At 35.2% G+C, this 20655-nt stretch overlaps 1 protein-coding gene across 2 annotated transcripts in view; it reads right to left on the bottom strand.

Moving 5' to 3' along the window:
- The window catches only part of MAP3K2 (mitogen-activated protein kinase kinase kinase 2), an 82638-nt gene that overhangs the window by 17072 nt on the left and 44911 nt on the right, over positions 1–20655 (bottom strand). For both annotated transcript variants that reach the window (XM_082691083.1, XM_082691084.1), the window contains exons 3-14: positions 18694–18812; positions 18005–18045; positions 16606–16705; positions 13126–13239; positions 12666–12753; positions 9362–9492; positions 8480–8559; positions 6937–7004; positions 6257–6349; positions 5259–5465; positions 3157–3305; positions 2648–2779 (exon numbers count right to left, since the gene is read on the bottom strand). In XM_082691083.1, the coding sequence (XP_082547209.1) occupies positions 2648–2779; positions 3157–3305; positions 5259–5465; positions 6257–6349; positions 6937–7004; positions 8480–8559; positions 9362–9492; positions 12666–12753; positions 13126–13239; positions 16606–16705; positions 18005–18045; positions 18694–18812 (1322 nt within the window). The remainder of the gene's footprint in view (positions 1–2647; positions 2780–3156; positions 3306–5258; positions 5466–6256; positions 6350–6936; positions 7005–8479; positions 8560–9361; positions 9493–12665; positions 12754–13125; positions 13240–16605; positions 16706–18004; positions 18046–18693; positions 18813–20655) is intronic.

The following is a 20655-nucleotide window of genomic DNA, read 5'->3' as shown; positions in this document are numbered from 1 at the left end:
TGCAAAATGAGTGACAGACTTAAGGCTCTTCTGGGCCTTGGGCAGTTGGGCCAGTGGCTTCTGGCTGCTAACAGCTCCACTGGTGCTATTTACTCCCATGTACCAAAAAAAGAGTTCTCTTCTTCAGTGTGACAAGCAGAATGTGTTGCAAGTACTGTGCCAGCAAAAAACTCTTGTGTCCGAGAAATCAACTGATAGTCCAGGGACAGAAAATAAAGTTATGGTTCTGTTCTGAAAGTAGTTATAGATAAACTAAGGAAGAGAATGCTACATTTGGGAAAACTGAAAAACAGAACAACAATCTGAGCAAAGCATGAAATCTAGGGCACAAAGAGATCCATCATACTAAATTTAATGAGAGAAAATATGTAGCATCATTCACAAACTTGGAAATTCAGTAAGGCTAAGATCATGTAGGTCTGGCCGATATATGAAACTTGGCATATGTATAATTCATTTTAAGATTGTTGATAAACTATTATTTCAGTAAAATTATTTCAGTGACAGCCTATACTTTGAAGAGATAGTTGCTCTTATAAAACCAAGCAGAGCTAATGAGAAACATGATCTAATAACTCTTCCTGAATAGTCCTAGCTTAGTTTTAAGATTGTTAAATCTATAAGATTACTCATCTCCATTTGTGATGTAAATCAGTTCTAGCCAATTAACCATTTAATCTTATCTTCAACAATCTGGATCCCTATTCACACCTATTCAGAATTATCCTTTTGTTTCTAATTTAAATATATATTGGTCAAAAATCTTCAAAATTTCTATGGCATTTAATACATCCCACCCATCAGTTTTCCAAAGGAATTTAAAAAAACAAATTTACTTTGTCAAGAGGATCTTTGAAATAAACAATTAATTATTCATGATGATAAGAAAGAAAATTGGGGCGCCTGGGTGGCTCAGTGGGTTAAGCCGCTGCCTTTGGCTCAGGTCATGATCTCAGGGTCCTGGGATCGAGTCCCGCATCGGGCTCTCTGCTCGGCAGGGAGCCTGCTTCCTTCTCTCTCTCTCTCTCTGCCTGCCTCTCAGTGTACTTGTAATTTCTCTCTGTCAAATAAATAAATAAAATCTTTAAAAAAAAAAAAAAAAAAGAAAGAAAATTAACTGCTGATCTTGTGAAACAGGATGATTATGACCACCACTACCAGATACTGATCCATAGTTTTTACTGACCCATAAGCTTAAACTGCAACCTGATACAGGAAACATATAATTCTTTTTTTTTTTAAGACTTTATTTATTTATTTGACACAGAGAGAGAGGTCACAAGTAGGCAGAGAGGCAGGCAGAGAGGGAAGAGGCAGGCTCCCAGCTGAGCACAGAACCTGAGGTGGGGGCTCCATCCCAGGACCCTGAGATCATGACCTGAGCCAAAAGCAGAGGCTTAACCCACTGAGCCATCCAGGTGCCCCGAAACATATAATTCTAATAAACAATCCACTTAAACACCCATAAATCAAATCTTTTCCTAATATATATAACCTGTTAAATTATATGAATACATGTATTTTTAAAGGGGTAAGTATAACACCATCTTGAAAATCAACTATTAAAATGTACCCTACAAATACTAAAAATAATATAGAAGGAATGACAGTTGACAAGTCACATTTTGCAACTCCTACTGAAACTACTGACTCGGGCAATGATTACCAATCTGTATTAAAAAACCTTAGATAAATGGTTGAAATGGAACTGGATACTCTTTTTTTAAAAGATTTATTTATTTGAGCGACAGAGGGAGACAGATGGGGGTGAGAGAGAAAACATGAGCACACAAGTGGGGGGGGGGGGAGAGGGAGAGAATCTTCAAGCAGACTCACTGCCCACTGAGAGTGGAGCTGGATGTGGGGCACAAGGCTCAATCTCAACCCCATGAGATCATGACCTGAGCTGAAACCATGAGTTGGACACTTAACTGAGCCACCAAGGAACCCCAGGTACTAGATATTCTTATATGCCATTACTAATAGCTCAGATTACTTTCTGGTCTTCAGAAAAATACAAAACTTTACACTGGAGAAATCCAGATGTCAATCATCCTAATACAACATTCATTCTTCGCATCACTAATAGTGAACCACCAGAAATTGTATGTCTCCTAATCTAATTTAGATATTAGATCTAACTTGGAGTTAATAGGAAATAAGAGGATAAAGGAACAAATTAAACACCACCATGAGGATGCAATCAGAGAAATCTATGAGATGAGATTTTCAATAGAACTAGCCTAGTCTCTGTCAAATATATGTCATGTAAAAATGTTCTAGATTAAAAAAGAAGTAAGGGACATAACAGTTAAAGGTAATATGTGATCCTGGACTGGATCCTGGTTTCATTAAAACAGCTACTATGGTTATTTTAAGAGCATTTAGAGAAATATAAGGATGTAACCTATTTTAGTACACCTCAGCATTTTTTTAAATGAATTAAAAAAATACATAAAAATAAAAATGAGTTTAAAAATACAAAGATAAATGAAGATACTGAACAAAATTATATTACCCAGCTGTAATTCAAAACTTCCAAAATGTCCTTACAGTTTTACATTTTATAATCAAAGTTCTTGTTTTTCTTTCCTCATCTAAGACTTTAAAGAGAAGATGTCTATTTTCAAATGATGTACTAACTTACCCCTGGCATATATTCCATAAATATGGAAAGTGTTTTTTCCTGGGGATCCCTCAAACAGCCATAATACTGAACAATTCGCTCATGCAGCAAATTTTTCAACAACTGAATTTCACACTCAAGTGCATTTACTTCCTGAAAGACAGAACTCACTGTTAAGTCTTTAAAGCACTGCTAGTAAAAGCAAAACATTTGAACTTCATGGACCATCAAGGTGATCTCATTCTGAAATTTTTACTTCCCAAGGAATAAACATTTTAAAGTCTCTAAACAGTAACTTTTTTAACAGTCCTTGATGGTATATTAAAGCAAAAATAAATCAGATTAGGAATATGAGCACTTAATGAGAAAAACAATTCACAGTACAAAGTAGATAAATATATCTAATTACAGACTGATTTATTTTGCAAATAATCTGTATGAAGAAAAATAAAAAATTCTACTGTGTTATATTTATTTAGTAAAAATGCTTCTTGTAAATGTGACAAAGCAGCTTGTGCAGTGATTCTTACCTTGCTGGTCTCAGGGCTATCAGGGTCAAACTGAACTTGTTTAACTGCCAATTCTCTCCCTGTATCAACATCATAACAGAGGTAGACCCTGCCAAAGGCCCCCTGGCCAAGCAGTTTGCCCAATCTCCAGTTGGTTGGAGCACGAGGCGCTAAAAAAAAACATCATCTTAAAATGAAACAGCCAGACGACACACAAATGGTTAAGGACTAAATGAATAACTGCATAACTAATATCCTTAACTGAATAAGCTTAGACATAATAAGGGAAAATCATGATCATTCTAATTCACAATGATCATCACTTTGAAAATTTTTTGCCTTAGTCAATTTTCTGAGAGTTTGAAGCACCAACAAGTTCATATATCCCCATGTCTTATTTTTTCCAATGAGATTATATTCCTCCCACAATTAAAAAAGTAATAGCAGGGGTGCCTGGGTGGCTCAGTGGGTTGAAGCCTCTGTCTTCGGCTCAGGTCAGGATCCCAGGGTCCTGGGATCCAGCCCCACATTGGGCTCTCTGCTCCGCGGGGAGCCTGCTTCCTCCTCTCTTTCTCTGGCTGCCTCTCTGCCTACTTGTGATCTCTGTCAAATAAATAAATAAAATCTTAAAAAAAAAAATGTAATAGCATCTTTCACTCAATCCAGAATACCACTGATTGTCAGATGCACTATTTCTAATCTTTACTGCAGCAATGTTTGTAGTTATTTTTCCATCTGCTTACAATGCAGAAAACTGGAAAGAGTATCATTCTCATTCTAACAAGAGAAAATCTTGAAAGCAGCCAGAGGGGAGAATAAAGAAAAATACATACACACATAAATATACATACATAAATTATAAATAAATACAGAAGAGTAAAGATAAGAATTACAGCAGAACTTTCCTCAAAAAGCATACAAGCCAGAAGAAAATGGAGAAATAGCTTTAAAGTGCTAACAGGAAAAAAAAAAAAACCTGCCCAGCATTCTATACCCAGAAAAAAAAAAAAATCTTTCAGGAATAAAGGAGAAAAAGACCTTTTTCAAACAAATGAAAGCTGAAAGAATTCATTACCAGCAGAGAAAGGTTAAAGGCAATTCACAAATCACAAGAAAGGTTAAAGGCAATTCTTTTAAGAATTTGATACCTGGTAAAATCCCGGATCTACATAATTTATTATCTATAAACTCCTGGGTCTACAGAAATGATGTTCTTTACATCACATCTTTACATCACATCTTTACAAAAATAATGTTCTTCTCTTAATTTTTTTTTAATTTAAAAGATTTTATTTATATATTTGACAGACAGAAATCACAAGTAGACAGAGAGGCAGACAGAGAGAGAGGAGAATGCAGGCTTCCTGCTGAGCAGAGAGCCCAATGAGGGGCTCGATTCCAGGAACCTGAGATCATGACCTGAGCTGAAGGCAGAGGCTTTAACCTACTGAGCCACCCAGGCGCCCCCTCTTATTTTTAATTACTTCAAAAAATAGCTGTCTAAAGCAAGGTCACAAATGTAAAAGTCAAATATGACAAGACTAGCACAAAAGGGATGAATGTGAAGTATGCAAATATTGCTGCAATAAATACCTTTGAGCACAAATCTTGGTATGCACTACTTACATGATAAAGTCCAAATACTCCATAATCGGGCCTTAATTACCATCGTAGTCCTTTTCCTATTGTTTCAAGTAAAATATTCTCCACTTTAGCCAAAAATGAACTATTCCCCATTCTCAGAACATGGCATGTCTTCCTGCAGATATTACCTCCTGAACTGGTGAATCCTACTCACATTTAAGATCTAGATTAAATACTGTACTATAATCATTTCTCTACACACCATTCTCCCCAGTAGATTACATCTTAATGGTCATATTTAAATAAATGACAAGTTGGTAACAATTTTACTAACAAAAGAGAAAAGAATCAGCTAAAGTAATTAGCAGTAATACTGTGCTTTTATACCTGATATTCCAACCAACTTTAGAAACATGCTTTTTATCTTTTTTGAGAAGTGTGCCTCACCCTGACACTGATTTGGTATTTATTCTTTTTAATACTATAAAATTCTGCGGAGGTTCTACTAAACATTCACTGTGCCAATTTCTATTACTTACAGCGGCTGGGTGGGCTGATGTCCATTACAGTCAAAGTAGGATTGTCTATGTCACTTCCCCTTCTTCTTATTCGACTATCATCATACTCTGGGGTAAAGATACTGCTTCCACTGCTAGTACTTAAAGAGTGATCAGTAGGACTGAAACTCACAGGAGACCGGAAGCTGGTCCCCTGGGTCCTTCTAGCTCTTGGAAAAGTTTTACGACCTACAAAATCAAAATATAATTATCTTACAATTTTACTCATGTTCTAACTGAATGTATTTAAAATTTGTACAATAAGGTACAAATGTCTGTCTTGTGACTAGACTTGACAAGGCTAAGAAATAGAACTAGCAATGCTTATTTGATTACATGTTTTAAACTTAAGAACAGTATTAAAAAAAAAGAGAAAGAGTAGTATTTTTCTTTTAAAGGTCAAGGAAAATATCCTTAATACTGAATCATGAAGTCAAAAATGAAAATACAAGGTATAAGGAAGAGAAAAGGTAAGGAACAACAACAAAAAAAAGCAGAAATGAAAAGTGGGGAAAAACAGGATCTGAATATAAATTCAAACAATCTCTTTTGTTAAAACATACACATGCATTCATAAAATCATTGCGCTCCCTTGCTTCTGTACAAAAAGAAGAAAAAAATCGACTTTATTCTTATTTCCAATTGTAAGAAAATGAGAAAATTTATAGGTAGCATTTTTTTTCCTTGAAAGTACAAAGCAAGTATGAATTTCATCATCAAGGAGTAATTTTCTAGTTAATATCATTTTAAATTATACCTTTTCTTTTAAGGGAAAGGTAAGTATTATGAGATAAGGTGGCCTAAACCTAAGACGTTATTATAGTTTTAGTTACCTAATTCCTTTAAAAAACTGTTTTCAACAGAAAACTAAATGATTTAGGAACAAATTTATTTCTAATGGTTTATGGTATTTTAAAATTTCAATTTTATTTTTGAGTCTTTAAGATCCTGTTCTTGTGGTCTAATTGCCAGAAACTTACCATCATTATAATCTTGATGGTGATATGAAACATGATACCTTCTTGGGTATGTTCCTCCTTTTCCAAATTTCTCAAAGATAGGGTTATCATAGTCTATTGAAACATAAGAAAGTTATATGTTAATTTAAAAAGTCCAATATCTCTAATTTTTTTAAAAGATTTTATTTATTTATTTGACAGACAGAGATCACAAGTAGGCAGAGAGGAAGGCAGAGAGAGAGGAAGGGAAGCAGGCTCCCCCCCAAGCAGAGAGAGAGCCCAATTCGGGACTCAATCCCAGGACCCTGGGATCATGACCCAAGCCAAAGGCAGAGGCTTCACCACTTAGCCACCCAGGTGCCCCCAGTATCTCTAGTTTTAAATAAAAAACACATTTACACATTTTTAATTTTTTTTTTAAATTCCCCTCTTCCTCCCAGCCAAAGCATTAATGACATAAATATATATATTTTTTAAAGATTTTATTTGTTATTGGACAGAGAGAGATCACAAGGAGGCAGAGAGGCAGGCAGAGAGAGAGGAGGAAGCAGGCTCCCCACTGAGCAGAGAGCCCGACACGGGGCTCGATCCCAGCACCTTTGATCATGACCTGAGCCCAAGGCAGAGGCCCAACCCACTGAGCCATCCAGGCGCCCCTAATGACATAAATATTTAAACACACAGAATATGGATAGTCTAACCTGAAAATTCCTGATGATTATCTGGGTAGCTCTGTGCCCTAGGCATTCGTGATTTTGGATAGCTCTCTCTAAAAATAAAAAATGTCACATTAAATAAACAGAAAGTATGTAAATAAGACATTTAAAATATCAGTATTTGTATGTATGTGTGGAAATTATACCTATAAACATACACATAAGAATAAAGGAGCTCAGTTTGAAATGTTAACTGAGAAAAAGAGACTTTTTTTTTTAAAGATTTTTTATTTATTTATCAGAGGGAGAGAGGGGGAGAGAGCGAGCACAGGCAGACAGAATGGCAGACAGCGGCAGAGGGAGAAGCAGGCTCCCTGCTGGGATCATGACCTGAGCCGAAGGCAGCTGCTTAACCAACTGAGCCACCCAGGCGTCCCAAGAGACTTCTTTTTTAACACTTATTTGGTGCATGGAGGCAAAAGCCTGGCTTTTAAAATTAACCCATAGGGTATAGCAGTAAAAATATAAGTTTTGGAATTATGGTTGCTGGCAAACACCTGTGTTTCAAAACTAGTTCTACCACTTAACTAGCAGTTGCAGCCTTGGAATACCTATCAACTTACTAAGACTTACCATATCTATAAAAACAAGATAATAATTTCCAACTCATCAAGTGGGTATGTATGATACATGGTGCTAAGGACAGTGTCTTTAAAATATTAAGTGCTCAATATACAGCTTTACATTATTTTCCTGAATTTCTTAAATGTTTCAGTATCTATCTTGAAGTAGACAGGGGTACAGACAAAGGTTTCACATGCACAGGTGAAAGAAAATTAAATGTGTATTCCCATAAAATATTAGTTATATTTTCAGAATTTGCTCCAAAAAGAAATTCCAGAGGAGAGCAAATAAGTAAAGATTTTTATGGACTCTGTGTGCTGCATGTAAACACTGTTTATTGATACCAGGAGAGGAGGAACACCTGTAACAAAAAATTCATAGTTGTAACTTCACCCAGGTTATAATTCTGAACAGCTATTTCACAAAGTACTTAAGTTTTAAATGACAGGCAACATACTGGGCCACAACTACCAAGAAAGTAAGCTACTAATTTGGTCCCAGAATGAACGAAATTATGAACAGGTGAAACAACTCAAGAAACCTCCAAAACTCAAAGTATTTTTTTTTTAAATTTATTTGAGAGAGAGTATGCACATGTGCACATGCACACATGGAAAAGGTGGGGGTGGGTAACAGATAACCTGAGCCAAATCAAGAATTGGAAGCTCAACCAACTGCACCACCCAGGCATCCCACCAACGGATTTTTAAAAGTAAACTCCATAAATTCTAAGTTTGCATTTAGCTTCAAACATAGAATTATGGTAAGCAGAAATACTCATTATAATCAAGTTTTCATTTTACCTAATAAAGATACTGAGTCCCAGAAGGTTAAGGGATTTGTCCAAACTGTGAAAAAATTCATTTGTCCTAAGTATAGAACAAGTATCAATTACATTCCTCACATATTATATATACACGTTTACCCGTATACAGTAAAAAATAAAAACTACAATCAATATTACCCATCCAAAGGACTATCAAGTGATGGACAACTTCCTGAGCCAGAATTTTCAGGACTGCTTAAAGACAATGGGTCCAGCATCTAAAAAAATAAAGAGTTCCTCCATGATTCAATGTGATATAACCAGAAGTTACCAGTTTCTTTTAAACAGCTTTATTGTGATGTAATTCATATAACATAAAATTCACCCATTTAAAGTGCACAATTTAGTGGTTTTTAGTATACTGCGAGCTGTGCAACTCTCACCAGTATCTGAAAAACACTTTCAGTACCCAAAAGACCCCCTATCCAATAGCAGTCACCTCCCCCCGAGTTACTAATTTTTAATGTTTTAAAAAGTGATCCCTTATAGGTAGGTAACTGCAAAATTTCTTAAGAGAAAAATATTTTTTCTATAGACTATTAGCTAAATAATTAAAAGCTAAAAGATTTCACATAACTTTGCTCACTGAACACTGAACAGCCCCACTCAAACTGAGAATAATGACACCATGACTACTACATAATACTTAAAAATGTTTTACAAAGTTGACAAACCTAAGCTTCACAAAATTAAATATCTGCAGTTTACTGTATCTTTCAAATGTCAAAAATCTGAATGTTAACCCCACAATTACAAACAAATGCTTTCATTTATTTATAGATGAGTAGAGTAAGAAAACCAGCCTTATTCTAGCTTTTTTTATACATGAATGCTCACAGGCTCATGTAACTTAGTTGGTATTTTCCTATGTGTTTTACTATTTTGTTCACTTAAGAGGGAAGATATGGGATGGGAGAAAAGATCACACACTCACACACATACAAAATACCAACCAAATCACACAAATCCTGACAACATCCCTTTAAGTGAAATGAAAAATGTCATCCAACTTTTGCTTACTTGGTCCATACTCTCTGGAATGAACTCTCCTTCACTGTTGATACTGGTGAATGACCCATTCCGGGCAACCTGGTGTAATTCATCTGGAATGTATCCTGGGGGTGGGGAGCTTCTATCTCTACTAGTGGGACCTCAAAGGAAAAAAATTATACAGTTTTATAAATATCAACTGGGAACTAATTTTTGTTTCAATTAAATATGCACACAAGATTTCTGGACTGCAGTACCAATAATTTTAGCCACTAAAATTCAGTTTTTATTAAAACTTATCCAAACATTTCTATAAATCTGCAAATGTATTTATACCTTTTAAAATTTCCACCCTACTATAATAATTAACCTCACTGTAATATTTATTTGTACTTATTAGATGGTATATTCCTCTAACGGGGCTGATATTATAATAAAGATTTTAAAGATGCCACTGCTTCTGAACTTCCAAGGGTCATTTGTACCTAGATATATGTTACCCTTTAACGGGATTTATGGAAAGCATCATAATGTAGTAGAAAAAATGTGGGCTTTAGACCTGTTTAAATCTCAGTTCTAGTTATTCACCAACTGTATGTCTTTGGTAAAGTTGCCCAATCCCCACCAACCCATTTCCTCAGCTGTCAACACAAGACTAAAGACACAAGTTCTCTTACAGAACAAACTGGTGGTTGCCAAACAGGTGAGGGGAATTAAGAGTACGCTCATCTTGATGAGCACTGAGAAATGTACAGAACTGTTGAATCACTAAATTGTACACCTGAAACTAACATAACACTGTATGTTAATCATACTTTAATTTAAAAAATAGATTAAAAAATACATAAAGCCAGCACTTCGGTTAAACAAACAAAAAAGACTAAATCCTCCTTTGCAAGGGTATTATGGTGGTAAAATCACTCATACTGAACATATGCTCTGCATATTTGGCCCATGATGATCTTCCTGTTCCCTTTCCTTAATCTTTAGAAACCTAAAGTGTATAAACAACTAACGAATCACTAAACACTACATCAAAAACTAAAGATGTATTGTATGTTGGTTAGCTGAACAGAATAAAAAAAAAATTTTTTTTTTAAACCCACAGAAACCTAAAGTGAGATTACTCTTAAATTCCTTAGGCCCTGTTAGAGTATTTTCAAATTGGAATTCTGGCTTTTATTCTGGGATACTTTAAAATTGAGTTTTATGATAAGCCATATTCCTGGCATTTAAATTTCTTCACAGTTCTGAAAATGAGAAAATCTATGATCACACTGTCCCTAGTATTTTTATTCCTTCCATATACCCTTGGTTATAAAAGAAGATCAATATACTCATTCCTAAAAGGAGATAGGGAAGAAAAACTGTGAAGAAAGTTTCTTCATCGCCTTACTTGATAACCCATCTTTCTTTTCATTTATTTATTTTATTTTTACCCAAGTCTAATTGATATACAATGTTAAAACAGCTTTAAGGTATACAACATAGTGATCTGACAATTTTAATGCTCGCCACTGGTTAAGTGTAGTTGGCATCTATCACCATATGTTATTACAATAGTATTGACTATATTTCCTACATTGTGCTTTTCACCTCCGTGACTCATTTTATAACTGGAAGTTTGTACCTCTTAATCCCCTTCACCTATTTTGCCCAACTCCCCATTCCCCTGATAAATGCTCATTTGTTCTCTCTGTCTAATAGTCTGGTTTTTCGCTTGTTAATTCATTTGTTTTGTTTTTTAGATTCAACATGTAAGTGAAATCAAATGGTATATGTGTTTCTCTGACTTATTTCACTTGGCATAATACTCGCTAGGTCCATCTGTGTTGCCACAAATGGGATGGTCTCATTTATTTATGACCCAGTAATATAGCATGTATATGCATGCATGCATGCATGCATGCATGCATATATATATATATATATATACACACACACACACACATACACACACCCACACCACATTTTTATTCATTTATCAATGGACACTTAGGTTGTATCCATATCTTGGCTTATATATAATGCTAAAATAAATACAGGGATGCATATATCTTTTCAAATTAGCTTTTCTTCCAATTTCATCGCATTTCATTTTCTTTACCAAAAGACACAAGAAAAGATGCTCAACATCACTCATCATCAGGGAAATGCAAATCAAGCCACAATGAGATATCACCTCACACCTATTAGAAAGGAACAGAAGATGAATAACGGATTTTGGAGGGTCCCACACACCAATTTAATCTTTTCTTTTGTTATTAACAATCCTCTTCTGTTACTAGTCTTAGATTCCCAACCACATCTCTTATTCTGCCCCCTCTTCTGCTTTCTCCCTCTTACCTGTTTCACCTCCTCTTCTACTTTTCCCTTTCAAATCCATCCCACACATTTGTTTTCATGCTGTCTTAAATGATCACACTCACTGCCCTATCTGTTAAAAAAACATTTACACCAGTGGTTTTTGAGCAATGTAATACTTTTAACATAAAAAATGCAGATAATTAAGGTTTTATACTAACTGAAGAAGATCCACAGAACTAGGGAGTTTAGAGCTCCTCTGCCTTGACCACACCTCTCTACTAGACCTCCTTCAAAACTGACAATACAGAAAATCCATTGTTTCTTTGTATATACTACATGCTTAATCTTAATGATCTATTATTAATGATGAATACTGAATACTAATAAAGCAATAATCTGGAAAATCTCAGCAATTCATTCTGATAGGACTGCAATGACTAAAACTTAGAGAAAGACTTATGAACTTGGTCCATCCATTAATTTCAGTATATTAGAATTACTTCTTTTAATTTCTTCCCTCCAGTTTATTTGTGTAATTAAAACTTCTTTGAGGGGTGCCTGGGTGGCTCAGTGAGTTAGACCACTGCCTTCGGCTCAGGTCATGATCTCAGGGTCCTGGGATCGAGTCCCACATCGGGCTCTCTGCTCGGCAGGGAGCCTGTTTCCCTCTCTCTCTCTGCCTGCCTCTCCGTCTACTTGTGATCTCTCTCTATCAAATGAATGGATAAAATCTTTAAAAAATAATAATAAAAAAATAAAACCTCTTTGAGGTTTTACTTGGATTTTTAAATATTAAAATACCCTAAGTACATAAAGAAAACAAATATTTAAGTTGGAGACTGCTAATCTTGTAACACTTGATATAACTTTTCAAGGAACATCAGAAACTAGAACACGGTTGAGAAAAATTAGAATACAGAGGTAAGCTGCTATTTATCATGGTTATGTTTAGGTGTTACGTACATTAAAGGATGGAGAAGAAATTGAGAAACTGCCCATTTTATGGTTCAGACAGTAGTATTCTTACCTATTATAGAAAGTCGCTTTTTCCTCTCTGCTCCAAATACTGTGTTATCTAAATCTTCTAGTGATGGCAATGGTTCTAAATTAGTAGCCTACAAAGGAAAAAGGATGATTAATGCTATTCTTCCCCTTTGGGGCTTCAAACAGAATCCTTTCCCCTACCAAATACAACCCAGATATTCTGTATTATTTATAGGTCTTACCAAATCTATTCTCTGAAATTTTAATTCCAGCATAATCCTTCCTAAATTTTTAGTATTTCCATTAGTTCCAGATGTGACGTATATTATACGTATTTATAATTCTGCCTACTTGGTTTTGAGGAGCAAGGATAGGCTATAGCAATTTAGTATTTCATTATACTTAAAAAGAATCAATGATTATAGAATGTAACTATGTTTCATAAACTGACTTTCACAGGCATTAATGCTATAATCCTTACTGAAAGAAATATCAATTCATACCTGTGCACTTCCGTTTATTACAAGTAATATCTTGAGGCTCTTCATATGAATACTACGATCCAGCAGTTCCACAGCTTTGTCCAAGTCATCTTGGGTAGTTAATGGAATTACCAACTAAACAAAAGGAACATAATTTATCATACAACCACCCCACCAGGTCAAGTCCTTTCAGGAGCATCTCTGTTACCATGGAATTACAAATTTCAAAATACCCTGGCTCTGTGAATTGTCAGTGTAATGAAATTCTGAATGAATAAAGGTATTTAGATTATTTCACTCTTCCCATCCTAAATCCCACTAAAATCATAGACCGAATAAGGACAAAAAAAACTTTTTTTGCTTTATTAATTAAATTCTAGAAAACACATTTAAAGATTAATTTTTAATGATATTCCCATAAGGCTGCATTCCAAAACAGCATTAAAGAACACGCAGGAAAAACTATATAAAATAAAAGAACTATCTTTCATCTGCACTGATTAAACTCACATTTCTCCCTATAGCAACTATGAATTTGCATTCTCAATTACAGTACTTATCAACATCACAAATACAATGAATCTATAGGGATGCCATGGAGGGGGCCACTATCAATGTATCTGCAATCTACAGTCCACTTGGGGCTCTCATATCTGACCCTGGTGACTTGACCATTAAACTCTAAACAGATAAACTAAATGGGTCAGCCATCCAAAGTAAACCCTAAATATGGGTATGTGCTTTCACTAGTTCTCTAATGGGTCAGATGTTATAAAGGACAAAAGCAAGGTGCCTAGGTGGCTCAGTGGGTTAAGCACCAGACTCCTGATTTCAGCTCAGGTAATGATCTCAGGGTCCTGGGATCAAGTCCCATGTCAGGTTCCACACTCAGCAGGGAATCTGCTTGGGGATTCTCTTTCCCTCTCCCCATTTTGCCCCCCATCCCCCGCTCACATGCACACATATTCACTTTCTCTCTAAAATAAATAAATCTTTAAAATAAATAAAGGACAAAAGCACCTGAGAAGTCTATGAAAAAGCATGCTTACACAACTTAAGAATTAAAACTTTTTTTTAAAAAATGTAAACTTAGTTCCTAAAGACAACTATCAATAATCTTCAACTGTATATTCCATCTCATTGAAGGATAGACAGAATAAAATGAACATATACCATACCTGCTGCCCAGCTCTTGAGTGTCATTCTCCCTCACCTCCCCAACACCCCAACATGTACTTTTGTGTAGACCCTACAGCTATATCTCTAAATAGCCTTCAGTCTCAGGGGCTGGCAGCTGGAAATAAGGCCAGCACACAGAAATAGTCAGTGCCAACATAGGGCCAGGCAACAAGAGGTATTCATGGCTAACTGAAAACACAAAAAGTATTTGAAAATTGAAATTTTAAGGTATTACTATAATATGATACTCATCACTTTGTTCAAGGATATTGTTTGTTTGAATATAGATTTTTACTTTATCAAAATATTTTCTGGGGGTGTGTGGGTAGCTCAGTGGGTTGAAGCCTCTGCCTTCAGCTCAGGTCATGATCCCAGGGTCCTGGGATCGAGCCCCGCATCGGGCTCTCTGCTCTGCAGGGAGCATGCTTCCTCCTCTCTCTCTGCCTGCCTCTCTGCCTACTTGTGATCTCTGTCTGTCAAATAAATAAATAAAATCTTTAAAAAAAAAATATTTTCTGCTTTCATCTGTAAGTGGTTTCTTTAGAAAACCAATTAGCATACTTTTGCTTTAAATAATAACTCATTTGAAAAGCTAATATTAGGGGCACCTGGGTGGCTCAGTGGGTTAAAACCTCTGCCTTCATCTCAGGTCATGATCCCAGGGTCCTGGGATCGAGCCCCTCATTGGGCTCTCTGCTCGGCAGGGTGCTTGCTTCCCTTCCTCTCTCTCTGCCTGCCTCTCTGCCTACTTGTGATCTCTGTCTGTCAAATAAATAAATAAAAATCTTTAAAAAAAAAAAAAAGCTAATATTAGAAAATATTTTATTTGCACAATTCTTGAACATTTGCAAAGCACTTTCACATGTTTCCTCAAGTTAATTTTTACTAAGCTCTCTACCATTACTCCATTCCCATTGGCACTTTTTCTATTCCTAAAACACAGTAGTCTTTTCTATCTTGGGATCTCTGTTGGCAATTTTCTCAGCTGCTCTTTCTACCAGGAATGTTCTTCCCCTCAAACTATTTGCAAGTTTGGCATTTCATACCTCAAGTCTCAGTAATTAAATATTACCACCTCAGTTCTTAGTACTATCTAAACAGAACACCTACTTGCCTTGCCTTTATTCTTTTTCACGTTCACAGTATTTTATAATGGCCTTCAAAGAATCTCATGTATTTGAATAACTCATTATTTGTCTGCTTCTACCACAAGTCTATAAACTCCATGAAGAGCTGCAATTCATAAATCATAGTATTAGGCTTGTCAAATTCAACAAATATTTTCTGAGGAAAACAACAAATTAACCGATCAACCAAATTGGGTCCCTGAAAATTTTAAGATTCAAGATCTTGAGAACTCATAGGATCTGAAAGAAACCTCAGAGATTACCTAATCCAATCTGAGTTTCACAGAAAGTACAAAAGTGGATTTTCCAGAACACAGAGCTCCTCAATGCCAGAGCAAGCCCTTAAGATCACATGTATTGACTCACAAACATAATGATCTAATCATGTCCTAACTAACACAAAAATAATCCTTTTAAAGTTTTAACTTATCTGACTACTAAAGCTCTATTGTCTCTATAGCCGAGTGTAGAGTATAGGAAAAAAGACAATTCACCAAAAAGTATACACAGTGATAATAAAACATAGATAAGCAATAAACTTTTCTTAAGATTTTAATTATTTATTGAGAGAGAAACTTGGTGAGGAGCAGAGAGAGTGAGAGAATCTCTAGCAGACTCCCCACCAAACAGAGAGCCAGACTTGGGGCTTGATCTCACAATCCTGAAATCACGACCTGAGCCAAAATCAAGAGTTGGGCACTTAACTAACTGAGCCACCCAGATGCCCCAGCAGCAAACTTCTAAATAATACATGTTTCCTGCTTCAATATATTCTCATTCAATTATTTGCAGAGTAGCATCTTTAAATGCCTTACACAATGTAAAAAAAAAAAAAAAATTCAATTAGTTAAAATGCACAAATTTACTTATAATATTTTATTTCTCTAACATCCCATAATCTTATCAGTCCCTAAATAAATATTCCTAACACAGTCTCTTAGGGGCACCTGGGTGGCTCAGTGGGTTAAAGCCTCTGCCTTCAGCTCAGGTCATGATCCCAGGGTCCTGGGATCAAGCCCCGCATCAGGCTCACTGCTCGGTGGGGAGCCTGCTTCCTCCTCTCTCTCGGCTCTCTGCCTACTTGTGATCTCTGTCAAATAAATACATAAAAAATCTTAAAAAAAAAAAAGTCTCTTAAATGAACATACTACTTCCCAAAATAAGAGCAACTGAAAGTTAAACTGTACAAGTTTACCTCATTATTGGTATAATGGAGATCCATAGACTGTCCAAAGGCAATTTTAGCCTTAGATCTCAGATCTTCCAGTTTAACTGGTCTGGGGAATTGAAGGATTCTATACAGACAGAATTTTAAGATAATTAATTTTCTTAGGCTTAGTTAAGTAACATATTTAAAACAGTTATCTCTTTGGTAGAGAAATACAAAATAAAGTCTGAAACTGCTTTATGAATATTTAAAAAGCAATTGTAAAATGTTCAATGAAGAAAATGATTAATTAAACTATGTGACTTCTACATAATGGAATGCAATGAAATGGTTAAAAAGAATGAAGTTTATCCTTAGGGATTTAAATTTTGATTTCTGTATCCTTATCAACTCAACATTTTTGATCACCTATATATCATGTAAGTATATCCCCCAAATAAGTATTTAAAAATTTTAAATTCTAATATTTCCTTCCTATGTAGTAAAGGACTGGCCTGTACTGCCCATGGGAGGCATGCAGCTAAGCTCAGAGATTTCTATACCAAACTGTAAACTCTGTAAGGGGGAAGGACCATGTCTGTTTTAGTCTTTATTCCTTCACGGACCAGTACTTAGAATACTTAATAAACAGTGCTCAGTAAATGGAAAAGAACTGAGGAAATATCCATAAAAGAACAATAAATAGGGGGAAACAGGATGGAATATCTGGTATAACCCATTTTTGTAGACAATTCTGTGTAAAGCACATTTACTTCTTCAGGTTATAGGACTTATGAGCCTTTTTAAAGTCCTTAAAATGGATAGCTCTTTCATTAAATGAATTTAATGAGACACTAATAACAGAAATGAAATCCCATCTTCTTTAACTCCTACTAAACTTCGTTAGCAATTTTGTTGTCAATTACCACCACCGCCCACCACCACTACACTGAGATAGAGATACCCAGTAGAAGGCTAGGCTTATACCTTTGCTGATTAATTTATAGCCATCATTCCAACTCTCTTTCTCAACGTTACTAATTAAATACACATCATATGATTGAGGTCTCTCAAACAAAATTATGAATGTTAACTCCATGTACATAAATTCTATATATCTGAAGGAATTATACAATTACAATGAGGAGAAATATATTTAATTTCCTCCAAGTAAAAATAAAAGGAATGCTAATATTTAAAGGCTGCATTATACAATGACCTTTTTTATTTCGTAAAATAAAAACATTAATCATTTCTAATGTTTAACTTAAATTCTGAGAGATTCTATTTGAAGTCTAAGTGCATGTTATACATTACCAAGGACTATTCCACTCTCAATTTGTAAGCCATGAACCTCCACTAAAGTCCAGAAAAAAACCCTTAATGGCTTTAATTATGACTCATTTGATTAAATCAATAAACTAAGATGTAATGTTTCTTTCCTTACCTTTTTTCCCCTCTATGTTCAAATTTGACTCGAACATCATTCTATAATGAAACGATAAATCATTTCGGAGATCAGATAATATTTCTAGAATTTCTAGGTCATTTTTTTTTTCTTAGTCACTCCTTTCCTGCCCCCCACCTTTGTCACTCATTTAAAATAGAGGAAGGGGAAAGGATGTTTCATTTTCAGTGTGAACTCCAATTAACTGATTGTGTCCACAAAAGAGCCGACCTGAGAACGGTGCTGTTGAATCTGGGCTGAAAGCAAAGAATACCACAATCTCTTGGTGTTAGCACCAAGGGTATGAGACACTTGCTAGTCTGTTAAAGGGAAATATAGAATACTATACTCTCACTTTTTGTGTTCAACATCCCAAACAAATTTTATTTATAAAAATCAAAATAATGCTCATTTATAAATACAATACACTATTTTAAAATAAAAACAATTTGCTTATCTTAAATGCTTTAAGAATGGATGAAATATCATCATTAGAGAGCAATTACCATGTTAAATGATACTCTAGTACACCCATTTGGAAAAAAAAAATGTATGACAAACAACAAAATATTTGACTTAAAAGTGTAAACGAGAAGACACTTTAACAAACCCTCTCTAAGACCGGGATATTCATGACAAATAACTCATTTAACAACAATATGTATTTATTAAAATATTAAAACAAATACCTGCTTTTTTGGTGATGAAGCTTTTGTTTTTCTGGTTTCCTGTAAAGATAATGCTGGTCGACTGGCTTTATGAAGAACAGCCAAATCTTGCATGATTGAGTTCAAAGCTTGCTGATCATCTGAGTATTTTAAAAATAATATATACACAGGATTGTAATTTCAATATTTATTTATCATAGATATCAAACACAAAATTGATCATGAAATTTAATGCAAAATGCATTAATTTAACACAAAAAAATGCATCTAGGACATTTTGAATGCCTACACTGATATTTTGGTGAAATAAAATTTTAAGTTAAAAACTGAAGACAAGGGACACCTGGGTGGCTCAGTTGGTTGAGCAGCTGCCTTCGGCTCAGGTCATGATCCCAGCGTCCTGGGATTGAGTCCCACATCGGGTTCCTTGCTCAGCGGGGAGCCTGCTTCTCCCTCTGCCTCTGCCTGCCATTCTGTCTGCCTGTGCTCTCTCTCTCTGATAAATAAATAAAATCTTTAAAAATTATAAAAAAAAAAAAAAAAAAACTGAAGACAAATAACATTAAAACTGCCCTAGACTCAAGTACTAGTTTCACACTAGGTGTGACATTTACAGGCAAAATAAAGCCATTCTGATTCTTCTAACAATGTAACATCCGAGTATAGTGTCAAAACAGTCCCATCATAACAAATTACTTTCTATGACTCCTAAATAAAACATCAGTAGAGGGTCGCCTGGGTGGCTCAGTGGGTTAAGGCCGCTGCCTTCGGCTCGGGTCATGATCCAAGGGTCCTGGGATCGAGCCACATATCAGGCGCTCTGCTCAGCAGGGAGCCTGCTTCCTCCTCTCTCTCTGCCTGCCTCTCTGCCTACTTGTGATCTCTGTCAAATAAATAAATAAAATCTTAAAAAAAAAACATATCAGTAGAACACCTAAAATTTTAATTAAAGCAAGTTGGGTGGGGGAAAAATAAAAGACTTTCATCATTATTTGGCATTTATGTTCAAAGTACAAATTCCTTTTAGAGTTTTTCATCAGTACTTCAAGGGAGAAACAAAAAGCTTTATCTGTGGATAATGACCTAATGATATTTGGAAGTGTTTTCCTGAATTTCCTCACCATGAAGTTCAACAAGACTACAAACATTTAACAGACTATTTAATGATCTCAGCCATTAACAACTTAAATGGTAATAATGTAAGAAAAATGTATTCCTTAGAAAAAATGTGGTGAATCCTTAAGTGGTGAACCCCTAAAACTGAGTGAAAGGATCATGAACCATGAACTTTAAATTTCTTCCAAATATATAAATTTCTTAAGCATGAATCTCCAAGTAGTAATAATTACATGCACTCTGGAAAAGTTCATGCCTGGCTTAAATCTCTTATCACATTTATATATGCTAATTTCCTTATTTTAAAAAAATGAGTACATTTTTTCTATTATAGATGTTAATAAAAAAGTAAAGAGGACCATTTGAATAAAAGTAATTTCTTAGTGAGATGACATACAAATGAAGGGCAATTTAAAAGTCAGGTTTCTGGGGCACCTGGGTGGCTCAGTGGGTTAAAGCCTCTGCCTTCAGCTCAGATCATGATCCCAGAGTCCTGGGATCAAGCCCCATATCAGGCTCTCTGCTCAGCAGGGAGCCTGCTTCCTCCTCCTCCTCTCTCTCTCTGTCTCTGCCTGCCTCTCTGCCTACTTGTGACCTGTCAAATAAATAAATAAATAAATAAATCTTAAAAAAAAAAAAGTCAGGTTTCTTCATCTAGTATTCTCTCTGGACATCAGAATCTAAGTAAGTCCCAATCTATTTTAGCAGTTTATTTTGAATGTCCCTATTAGGATATCCTGCATGACATGGTCATTCCAAATCTGTAAGTTAACTCAAAAAGTGTTTTAATCAAAAATCTATTAAGTAAATAAATACAAAACATTATACAAGTCTACATCATAAAACTTCTTTATAAAAGTGTTCTTC

This window comes from Mustela nivalis (assembly GCF_964662115.1).
Source record: "Mustela nivalis genome assembly, chromosome: 11".
Taxonomy (NCBI): Eukaryota; Metazoa; Chordata; class Mammalia; order Carnivora; family Mustelidae; genus Mustela; species Mustela nivalis.
The sequence above is the reverse complement of the archived record's forward strand: the minus strand, read 5'-3'. Positions and strand labels throughout refer to the sequence as shown.